We start from the raw sequence: 12,248 nt of genomic DNA, 5'->3' as shown, positions 1-12,248 counted from the left end.
AGCTGGGGAATAAAGAGAAGATGGATAAAGAATTTCAGTCTACTACTAGACAAATTCTTAAGCAATGTCCCAGAGTGTCCCAAGTCAAAACTGTCAGATATGTGTTGGCAGAGCATGAACAAAAAGAATACAAAGGAAAACAGAAAGATTTGTACATAATCTGCATGAGAGCAGGTTTCACAAGCAAAAAAGGAATGGAGGAAAACAATATTACAAAAGGGGTAGAGGTAAGAGCCCAAAGTGGCTACAGAAGCTCAACAGTATAGGAAAAGAAGAACTGTGAAGGTATGCTTCTTTAATTTTAGAAATGGAAATATGGGCTGCTTCTCTCAAGCAATAAAGACAGAGGCCAGGATCCAGCAGCAGAATAGCCTGCAAGCATGATGACCTAGAGCAAGAAAAAATGCAGCATACATTCTAGGATTTTTGACAGTTAATGCAGCAAATCCATCAATAGTTCAAATTATCTAATGGAGGGCTTCTAAAAGTAGCAAGACAGCAGCTAATCTATAAGACACCGAAGAGATACCAATTCAAGATGCAAACTTGAAATGTAGTATTAAATATGAAAGAAGTTGCATCACCACATACAAAATCAGTTTTGGCCCCAAGCCTGCTCTTCTTGTCTTTGTGTAGAAGACCCTGAAGGATGTCACATGCAGCCATTGTCTTTACTCCATGGAGCTGCAGTGGCTTGTGAAGGATATTATCGTACATCTCCGACACATCCCGACTGTAAAAAGGAGGCTGCCAAGAATGAGACGATGGAGTAAAAAAACAGAAAACAGGAAGAATATGATTAAAAACATTAGCAATTAATAGAACATGGTAATTATAGACTGAAACTGACATAAATCAAACATCAGAGAGGAGTGAGAATATACATTAAGAAACATACAGAGGAAACAAGTGCATGGCATTCTGGTGAGTATACTATGTAAGCATTAGCGTGTGTTAGATGTAAAATGCCGAGTGTTGGTATTTCAGCAATTGTGAATGGAACGTTGGATTTCTAGACAAAGATGCAGAGCTAAAAGGACAAGTATTATCTAACTTTAATATATGTCAATTTGTAAATAATTAAGAGGTTCCTTTTTACCTTGCATATCGTATTCCAATATGATGGCCCCACTATTGCCACTTCATATTTCTGTTGACGTGGACAGAATAAGAATCTAGAATGTGATCACCACGGCCATTATGAACAAAAAACATCACTGAGTAGCTTGGGATGTCATTATTGGAGTAAGCGTCTGCATCTGGAGGAAGAATTGCAGTCAACCTCATATGGAGGAATACGGCTGAGCAGAGTCCGACTTGCCTGTCTCTGTGGAAGCTGCAAAGGAGGAGGCCTTCCTCATGCCCCTCAGGAGGCACAATGGTAGACTAGCTGCCATGGTTGATATCATGGCAGCATTTTGCTCACAGGGTATATACTCTTTGTGGAGTGGGATATTTTTAGGGGATGGATACCCAAACATCCCTGTTATGGGGGGCTAGGCACATTCCAGCAGAAATGCAAGGGGGGGGGGTTCTACTGTGAAAAGTTGAAGGTAAGCTTTTGCTTACCTTAGTTATCTTCCCTCTAGAATTTTCTTCAAAATGCCTTGACCTAAATCTACTGTCACTTAGCAAGGAAGAAACTACTGAAAAGACTAAGGGCCATATGTATGAAGGCAATTTTGCGATCGCAAACGCTGAAATTTGCAGAATTTAGGCGTTTGCGATCGTAAATCAGCAGTGTCCAATGTGTGACACAAAGTACCCCTCGCAAAATAAGGAATCGCAAATTTTGCGATTCCATATTTTGCGATTGCATTTAAGGAATCACAAATTGCGATTCCTTAAATGCAATGTAAGAAGCACAATAAAAGTGTGATTTGGCCGTAAGGAATCGCAATTTACCACCAACATCAAGTTGGTGGTAATTTGCGATTCCTTTGAAAAATGCACTTTTTAGCACTTTTCAAAGTGCCATGTGACTCACATACATGCCCTTAGGGCATGTATGTGTGCCACATGTGCACACATGCACATTTCAAGGGCGCAACAGGGTTTCCTTTTGACACTCTGGTACCCTTGAAATTGCATTCTCAATTTGCGATTCTCTAATTGCGAATCACAAATTGCGAATGTCTTCCAATTCATTCCTATGGGCCTCTAGGCCCATAGGAATGAATGGGGAGGTATTCCTTAAATGCGAATCGCAATTTGCGATTCCCAATTAAGGAATAAGTAGGATTCGCAAACATTTTTGCAAATCCTACATACATAGCCTTTTGCGATTCTCAAATAGCGATTCGCAAAAAAAACCAAATCGCTATTTGAGATTTGCAAATGGACATTTTCATTCATATGGCCCCTAAGCCTTCAAGTAAGGGACTAGGAATGCCACACAAGAAACGCTGGTTCGAATACTCATGGCAGAAACCAAATGCTCATATGCAGGAGACTAAAGTCAGTTTCATTGAAACATGGCATTAAAAAAAGTGCAGAAGATCATACTGAGATCAACCATGCAGGAAGTGGTAGCTCATACTAGAGAAGCCCCAGTCATTTTGTTTACATGAATGAAACAGCACAAGCATCCTCTACTCTTAATAACCAATCTTTTATTGGTTTTCTTAGTCCATTTTGAGGCATTTATGGGATTCTTCTGTAGTGTGCGTTTCCCTTGGGGTTAACATTTAACAATGGAGGCCTTATCAGACAGCAAGTCCTAGAAAAGAGAACAAAGGGGATGCACCACTCTTACAATATCAATTGGGGCTGCCAAACTTGTTGTACCACCATACATTTACAAATCTGACAAAGAATGTGCACTTTCAAAGAAGGAAATTTACCCGGGCAAGTAGGCCAGGTAAGATGGACGCAACATCAACGGTGGACTAGTATAATAGTGAAATTATGTTCCTTCTTAGCTAGGTCTTCCCTTCAGCCTTAATTTATGTTGTACCAAAACACTCTATATGAATAGGGTCCAACTTACCAGGCCATAGAGCATTTCATACAGCACCGCTCCCAGACACCACCAGTCTACAGTTCGATCATATGGCTCCTTCTTTAGCACCTCTGGGGCAAGATACTGAGAGAGAAAGACGAGGGACTCCATAAAGCACAAGTGGAGAATGACTGGAGAAGGAGTATCAAAGTTCTTATGATTGAGTGGCAGTCATGTGCTATCCACTAATTTAAAGGACCAAAAATAATTTAGAATCAGTAGATTTGCGCCATACCCAGGTTTTCAGTACCCCACTTCATGCAAAACTCAACCACTCAATGACCTACTGCTGCAAAGTCTTCAGTTCTTCAGTGGCCTTAGCACTCAGTTTAACTATGTTTCCAGTGGAATTTCCATGTATGCCACCTTGGTTATATGCTGTTTGGCGGTGTACATTTTCTAGGTTTACAGGAACAATTAGGAACAGTAGTCAGGCATTGCGACACATATGTATTTGGTTTTTCACCAGCAATCTCAAGGATAAGTACCAGGATTTCTGTGGTTCTTTTAACTGCTGAGACGTACACGTACCTCTGGGGTTCCACAGAAGGTGCTTGTGGTTTCCTCTGGCTCCATCCCTTCCTTGCAAAGTCCAAAATCAGTTAGGACTACGTGCCCCTTTGAGAAAGAGAATTAGGAGTATAAAAATCAAACCATTAGGAAATTGGGCAAACTCATCTTTTCTAGTAGCATTACAAGACTATCTGAAATGCACTATGGATCATAGTAAAATTAACGTTTTTTTTGTACTAAGTCTTGTTCAGTAGAAATAGTAAAGATACCTTGCACTTAATAAGGAAAACATGCATAATGATTATTTGGCTACCTTCAGGTTAGTAAAAATGGGTAGATGGGTGTAAGGTCCTCTCCAGCCCGGTTACTCGCCAATGACTACACCACACACGGACACGTTGTGAGAGAGGAGAGATATTCGATCAATAGAAAATAGGAAAATTCATCAACGATCACCATTAGGTGATGTCCATTGTCAAGAGGACTATTCAATATTCCATCTTTATCAAGAACATTCATAAGAAATGTTTTATAATGAATGTTCTCCAAAGCTGGGTAAAGATGTAAATTATGGACTGTCCCCAATGAAGTAACTAATACAATGTAATCTGCCAACAGGAGTGAGATATAACGGCAACCAACCAGTGCCTAAAATAGGAGAGACATATTTTGGGTCTTGATAAAGATGGAATATTGAATAGAGCCATCGAAACGCTTTGAAGCTGAAATTAACACAATCCGTGAGAATAGGTTCTCCTAATGAGACAGAAAAATTAAAAGGGACTTCGGATGGGCTACTGATAAATTTGTGAGAACGGATGTGCTACTGAATGACAAAATATACCGTCTGTCTTTGTCTCTCTGTAATTTGTCTGTTGGAATATTGTGGCTTTATTCCACAAATGGAATAGGATTTTATCAAATGTATGTGAAACACGTGGTATATGAATGTGTTTTATGATTATAGACCGGTTCATGTCTACTTTTAAATTGTGTTGTGTTTTTAATAAAATTCTAGTTATTTTTGTTCATGAAATACAACAACTGTTATGGTTTCATTCTAGTTGAGGTTTATGTTCTAACACATGGGCTCGAACTTGGGGCTGGGAATAGGACTTAAATCAGTCTCTTAACTTATCCTTTCGCCAAGGGAACTCTCTTTCTACCTATCAGTAGTACCCTAATCCCCTGGTTGTTTAAAGGGGTCCCTCTCATTTCTTTTGATATAATTGAACATCACACACAAGTAACTAGGACTTTGCCCTTTCAAAGGCTTTCGAGTTAAAAGTGATGATGTCCGTCTAATAATTGAGGGTGAAACGTGACAGCACCCTTCAGGAATGCATCTAGCTCTAGACCTGTGACACCTCCTTTTTGTAGCCAGACGTCATCCGACTCGCTTTCCTTCCTCCGCCTATTGAGCATACTAAATTGGAGAGCAAATGTTCTGCTAAGAGTGGTCACATGTATTTCTCAATGAAAAAATCTTGATTTGAATATGAATTTTCCAGGAGAGGTGCACGATACAAGTTCTTTTTGATACTTCAATTTTTTTCATTTCCTTCATCTAAATGTTACCGCTTTCCTTTGGAAGAAAGGCAGTAAGTCCAAGTGTGATGCACTGAAAAAAAGCAATGGCAAAGCCAATAAGTCTCGCCTATGCAAGAGATATTGGCTTTGCCAATATGTTTTAGCCATGCTGTACACCAGCGTGGCTGCTGTTCAGCATGGCTAAAAGTTAGCAGCATAAAGGAGAATGGGCTGGAGTGAAGAGTCATAAAGTAGAGTGTTGTGGAGTAGAGGGTTTTGGAGAAGCCGTAGAGGGTTGTGGAGTGTTGTAGAGTTGAGTGGAGTGTCCTGGACGTTTGTAGAGCGGAGTGGCATGCGGTAGAGTATTGTAGAGAGGAAGGATGTAGAGTGGAGTAGAGTGTCAGAGTTGAGTGGCGTAGAATGGAGAAGAGTGTGGGAGAGTGGAGTGACAGTGTTATAAAGAGGAGTAGAGCAGAATGGTGTTGAGTAGTGTTGTAGAGTGGCGTAGATTGTCAGAGTGCAGTGGCATATAGTGGAATAGAGTAGCGTGTCATCGAGTGGCGCAGGGTAGAGGAGTGGAGTTGTGTGTCGTAGAATAGAGTGGAGTAAAGTGCCATGGAGTGGCATAGAGGGAGGTGAATAAAGCAGAGTAGTGTTGTAGAGTCGCATAGAGTGAGGTAATGTGATGTGGAGTGGCATAGTGGAGTAGAGTGTCAGAGTAAGCAGCGCTTACTTTTAAAAATCGGAATTTTAAATAAATCGTTTTACCTTTTACTATTCTTGCAATCTGCTCTGTTGGGGATTGAGGGTCGGTGGCACAGCTGGACTTGTGTTTGAGTCGGGCGGGTGTAGCCATTTTGGGAGGATGAGGGGTAGCGGTCTAGGCTTTCCCTGACTCCAGCTACAAATTGAGACTCTGGCGCGTGAGCGCAGCGGACGCGCGCCCCTGTTGTGTCTAAGGCAAGCCAGTCTGCGCCTGTTGGAAAATACTCCACTCCCACACCGGAAAGGGTGGTGGTAACGGGGTCTCTCCAGACATACACAGTGGTAGCTTGGCTCGAGTGGTCAGGAATCAGGCACCGTGCTAAGCATACGTCATACCCATACAATAACCATGCGTGCATCCGTTCCAAAAACGACTCTACACCGTAAAAATTATGAAAATAACTCTGTTTATCTTCTTTTTCTCTTAGTTGCTGATTAAATAAATAATAACACCATCACCATATACAAGGCTTTTTCTGTGGAAGGGTACGTCAAATAAATACTGTCTTAATGATTCAATAAATAGGGGAGATCATAAATAATTAAGGCATAAATATAAGTGCATTACATACAGGCAATTAAATATTATGAGGCAATAAATACTGCAAGCCAATAAATATTGTGCGACAATAAATACTGTGGAACAATAAATACAGTGAAGCAATAAATAGGTTAAATACAATAAATACAGTGCTCTCAATAAATAATTAAAAGCGGACAGTGACACTTACAGAATCAGATCACATTTAGATTTCTATGGGCTGATTTGGCCCAGTCACAGCTTGTGGTTAGATGGATGGCTTGAGGGTGTCTACTCCCTGGCTTGGACAAGGCTGAGGCCCAAACTGAGGTAGATAAAGGGGGGAGATTCTAGAGACCTGGCTCTCTCACTCTACACAACCCCTCTGAATTAGTCTCAGCTCACCCCTGGCACAATCAAGCTGGTTCCAGCACCTCTCTAGCCCCTAGGGTAGTCTCTCAGGATTCCACAGGGCCTTAGGCGCCCTCTATTCCACTTACTGCCCTTTTTCTGAAGCTCCGACGCCGCTGGAGTCGTGTCGACGCCGTGAGGCGGTTCCGGTTCGATGTCGGCGGCCTCGGCACAATGTCAGTTCTTGACGACGCCGGTAGGCGGTTCCGGTTCGATGTCGACGGCCTCGGCTCGATCTCGACCTCCGGTTCAATGACGTCGGGCAGTCTTGGCTCGATGTCGACTTCGGGCGGCTCCGGTGCGATGGCGACCTCAGGTTCGATGACGTCGGCCGGCCTTGGCTCGATGTCGACTTCCGGCGGCTCCGGAGTGAGATCCCCACTCCCGACCTCCGGTGCTCCTCTCCTCAGGTTCCGGCGACTCCGGAGTGCGACCTCACTCCCGACCTCCGGTGCTCCTCTCCTCAGGTTCCGGCGACTCCGGAGTGCGACCTCCACTCCCGACCTCCGGCACGCTTCACCTCGGTCTCCGGCGACTCCGGAGGGCGGACTTCACTCCCCCGTTGACGCCGCTCACTCGACCTCGGGTGACTTCCTCCTCGACCTCTGGTACTCTCTACGACCTCCGTCGGCGCCCTCTCTCGACCTCCGGCGGCTCCGGGTACGACGTCTGCTTTTCCAGTCAGCGCCGCTTCTCCACCTCGGGCTCCGGGTCTCTAGGCTTCTCGACGTCGGACTCCAGGAAAACCAATAATCAGGTCAGGACTTTGCTGTTCTTTGCTTCTAAGGCCTGTTCCTGCTGTCCAGGTCCTTAAGATGGTTTTTCTTGCTTCTTCCCACACAGGGCTCCAGGCTGGGCTCAGTCAGTAGGGACTAGTATCAAGGGTGGGTTTATGGACCCCACTCCAGGCACAAGTTTCCACCCCTGCTGCCTCACTCCTTCCTCCTTCAGGTTTCTGCTGCTCTCTCCTCACCAGTCAGGTGCCAACTGCCAGCTCCAACTGCCAAGTCTCTGTCTTAGCTTCCCAACATTCTAAACCGCCTCCAACTGTCACAGGGCTCCAGAATGTTGCAGAAGGTTCTAGTAGGTTCCAGTGGGCTCTGATGATGTCACAGGTGGCCACCATTTTGTGCTCCAGGCCCTCAGACAGAAGTTCCAGGGGTAGATAAAATGGCTCCCTGAATCTGCATCAATACTAAAAAGTCTGGTGGTTCCCAAAAAGGAAAAATTCTAACAGGGTTTGAGGCAAAAGTGGGACAAAATAAATAATGATGAGGAGGGACCACCCAAAGGGCTGACAGGTCTAACACGCGTCCCCCCCAGCTGAAAGTGGGGAGAGCTACCCAACCCCTTGGGAGTTCTCATCACTAAGGCGGAAATACCTTGAGAGACCGTCTGCATTGGCGTGGTCCACTCCAGCCCAATGTTCCACCTGAAAGTCCATTCCCTGTAGGGAGATAGACCACCTCAACAACTTGGGATTCTCCCCCTTCATCTGCATCAGCCAACGAAGGGGTCTGTGGTCGGTCTGAACTAGGAAGTGCGAGCCAAACAGGTATGGCCGCAACTTCTTCAGAGCCCATACCACTGCAAAGGCTTCACGCTCTATTGCACTCCACTTCTGTTCCCTGGGAAGTAGTCTCCGGGATAGGAAGACCACGGGTTGATCCAGACCCTCTTCATTGAGTTGCGATAATACTGCCCCAATGCCATGTTCTGATGCATCTGTCTGGACAATGAACTCCTTGGAAAAGTCTGGGGCCCTTAAGACCGGGGCCTCGCACATGGCTTTCTTCAGTCTCACAAAGGCCTGCTGACAAGCCTCCGTCCAGACTACCCGTCGAGGTTGTTTCTTGGACGTGAGCTCCGTGAGGGGGGCTACGATGGTACCGTACCCCCTCACGAAGCGGCGGTAGTATCCCGTGAGGCCCAGAAAAGCTCGGACCTCAGTCTGTGTCTTGGGGGGTTCCCAGGCCATGATGGCCTCGATCTTCGCCTGGAGGGGTTGCACCGCTCCCCTACCCACCAAGTGTCCAAGGTACACTACCGACCCCTGCCCGATCTGGCACTTGCTGGCCTTGATCGTCAATCCAGCTTGTCTCAGGGCATGGAGAACAGCTTGCAGGTGACGCAAGTGATCCTCCCAGCTGTTACTGAAGACGGCTATGTCATCCAGATAAGCAGCAGAGAAACTCTCCATTCCGGTGAGGATCTGGTATACCAGGCGCCGAAACGTGGCAGGTGCGTTCTTGAGCCCAAAGGGCATCACACAGAACTGGTAGTGGCCATTGGGCGTGGAGAAGGCTGACCTTTCCCTTGCTCCATCAGTCAAAGAGATCTGCCAGTACCCAGAAGTAAGGTCAAAGGTACTTAGATATTGGGCAGCTCCCAGCCGGTCAATCAATTCATCCGCCCTAGGGATCGGATGAGCATCAGTTTTGGTCACTGAATTCAGTCCCCGGTAGTCCACACAGAACCTCAGTTCCGGTTGGCCACCCGGTGGTGCGGCTTTTGGTACTAACACCACCGGACTAGACCAGGGGCTGCTAGAAGGTTCGATCACTCCTAGCTCCAGCATCTTAGTGACTTCACTGTTAATGCTGGCCTTCACCTTGTCTGACATCCGGTAGATCTTGGACTTCACAGGTGGGCTGTCTCCTGTGTCCACATCATGGACGCACAGGTGAGTCCTACCCGGAACAAGGGAGAACAACGAAGAGTACTGCCCCAGGACCTGGCGGCAGTCCTCCTGCTGTTCAGGAGTTAGAGATGGGGAGAGAATCACTCCCTCCACCGACCCATCCTTCTCTTGAGACGCAAACAAATCTGGGAGAGGCTCGCTTTCCGCGTCCTCTGCTCCGTCAGTCACCATCATCAAGATGACTTCGGGCCTCTCGTGGTGGGGTTTGAGGCGGTTGGCGTGCAGCACCCGTAGGGGCTGACGAGGGGTCTTCAGGTCCACCAAGTAGGTAGCCTTACCCTTCTTCTCCAACACCTCAAAGGGTCCTGACCAGCGATCCTGGAGGGCACTAAGCTCTCCTGGTTCGATCACCCACACCTTCTGGCCAGGCTCCAACTCCACCGGGTGAGCATTGTGGTCATACCACGCCTTCATCACTGCTTGGCTGGCTTCCAAGTTGTCAGAAGCTTGCTTCCACAACTTTGCCATTTGGCTCCGGAAGGCCAGCATGTAGCTCACCACGTCCTGGGGAAGCTTTCTGGGAGTTCTTTTCCATCCGTCTCTCACCAGGTTGAGAGGTCCACGTACAGGGTGCACATATAGAAGCTCGAAGGGGCTGAAGCCCACTCCCTTCTGTGGCACTTCCCTGTAAGAAAAGAGTAGACAGGGTAGGAGGACGTCCCATTTCCTCCGCAGGCTTTCAGGCAGACTTCTGATCATGCCTTTCAAGGTTTTGTTAAACCTCTCCACCAGACCATTGGTCTGGGGGTGGTAAGGAGTTGTGAACCGGTAGGTCACTCCACACTCCTTCCACATCGCCCGCATGTTCGCTGACATGAAGTTGGTCCCCCTGTCGGACACAACTTCCTTGGGAAAACCCACTCGGGTAAAGATTCCCATCAGGGCCCTAGCCACAACAGGTGCTGTTATGGTCCTCAGAGGTATTGCCTCTGGGTACCGTGTGGCATTATCCACCAGAACAAACCTGTGACCAGCTGTAGTAGGTGGATCTAACGGACCCACAATGTCGATGCCCACCCTTTCAAAGGGGGTGCTAACGACAGGAAGTGGTTCCAGGGGAGCTTTCAGCTTCACCCCTGTTTTCCCACTGGCTTGGCAAGACACACATGTCCGGCAGTAGGTATCGGACGACACTTTCATTTGAGGCCAATAAAAGTGTGGGACAAGATGGGCGAAGGTCTTGTCTTGCCCCAGGTGTCCTGCCAATGGGATCTCGTGAGCCAACTCCAGAAGGAAGGCTCGATAACGTTGAGGGACTACCAAGGCTCGTGACGATCCGTGTAGGGGTGCCTTGGGTTCACTGTAGAGGAGGCCATCCTCCCAGTAAACACTGTAGTTCCCTTCAACGTTCCCTGCTGCCTGGGCTTGGGCCTGACGCCTTAGCCCCTCAAGGGTAGGGCACTTCCTCTGGCCCTGGCAGAATTCCTCCCTGGACGGGCCTCCCTCCACGTGCCACTCGGCCGGGATGGGTAGGTCCTCCAGTTTGGTAACGTCCCCCACCGCAGACTCCTGGTCCACCACCTCCGGTGGCCTATCCGTCCTACGGGGTGTGGACGCCGAGGCAGGCTCCTCCTGTCCTCGGTTCTTTCCTTGACTGGCAGCTGGCTGGGCCTTTGTTCCAGGCTCCAGCCGAAACGAACTCCCTCTCCGGGTAGTCGCGGACCCTGTGCTCACACAGGCCCAGTCAGGTGTACCCAGCATCTCAGTATGAGTCCGGTATTCCACCTCCTTCCAAGCATTGTGCTCCATGTCATTCCCCAGTAGACAATCGACTGGCACGGCAGGGCTTACGGCAACTCGAAGTGAACCTGCAACCCCCTCCCATTCAAAGGGAACCTCGGCCACCGGATAGTGGCCTGTTCTGCAGTCAGCCATCGCGGCTGGGTGGAGTACATAGGGAATTACCTGCTCTGGAGACACCAGTTGGCTACGTACCATAGTCATACTGGCTCCTGTGTCTCTCAGAGCCTCCCCTCTTTGGCCGTTGATGGTGACCCACTGCCCATACTTTACGGTATTTGCGGGCACCTGGATCTTAGGAACCATCTCCCGTTCTCCCAGGTACACTAAAGTGACACCCGCCCACTCCCTTCCCTTAGTTAAGGGCATCTCCTCCCCGAGCACTACACTAGCTACTCCGGGGGCCTTTCCTCCAATGGGAGGGGGTGGTCGTTTCGGGCACTTCGCGTCTCCCTTGTAGTGTCCAACGCCACCGCACTCGTAGCAATGGACAACCCTTGGCTGCTGACTCTGGCCAGGATTAGGGTTTCTGGGTGGGTTAGCCCTAGGGGTGAATCCTGTTCCCTTTCCTTGGAAGTTATTTTGGGGGCCTTTAGAGAACTCCTTTTTCTTTTCCCCTCCCTCTTTCTTCTGGGGGGCGCCCTGTCCGGCCTTTTGAGTATCCCCTCCAGTCCCCCTTGTGGACACCCGGGTACTAGCCCAAATGTCCGCCTCCTCAGCAAACTTCCGGGGACTGGTCAGCTTGCTATCCACCAGGTGTTGACGCAGTTCAGGGAAACATTTCTCGAGCAGGTGTTCCTTCAGTACTAGATCAAACAACCCCTCGTAGTTCCTCACTTCACTGCCCTGAATCCAACCCTCTAGTGCCTTCTTTGCATAGTCCAGGAAGTCCACCCAATTCTGTGTGCCCAGTTTGTGACTACCCCTGAACTTCTGTCTGTACTTTTCGGGTGTTAGTCCAAACTTTCTTATGAGCGCCAGCTTCATGGTGGGGTAGTGGGTCTGCTCATCCTCCTCGAGGGCCAATAATGCATCCCTACCAGCTGGAGGCATGTACTTGTACAATC

At 47.9% G+C, this 12,248-nt stretch overlaps 1 protein-coding gene across 4 annotated transcripts in view; it reads right to left on the bottom strand.

Moving 5' to 3' along the window:
- The window catches only part of SGK2 (serum/glucocorticoid regulated kinase 2), a 396,404-nt gene that overhangs the window by 56,558 nt on the left and 327,598 nt on the right, over positions 1-12,248 (bottom strand). For all 4 annotated transcript variants that reach the window (XM_085619218.1, XM_085619215.1, XM_085619217.1 and 1 more), the window contains 3 exons: positions 3,533-3,619; positions 2,990-3,085; positions 592-747 (listed from right to left, as the gene is read on the bottom strand). In XM_085619218.1, coding sequence (XP_085475344.1) covers positions 592-747; positions 2,990-3,085; positions 3,533-3,619 — 339 coding nt within the window. The remainder of the gene's footprint in view (positions 1-591; positions 748-2,989; positions 3,086-3,532; positions 3,620-12,248) is intronic.

This window comes from Triturus cristatus, chromosome 7, assembly GCF_964204655.1.
Source record: "Triturus cristatus chromosome 7, aTriCri1.1, whole genome shotgun sequence".
Taxonomy (NCBI): Eukaryota; Metazoa; Chordata; class Amphibia; order Caudata; family Salamandridae; genus Triturus; species Triturus cristatus.
The sequence above is the reverse complement of the archived record's forward strand: the minus strand, read 5'-3'. Positions and strand labels throughout refer to the sequence as shown.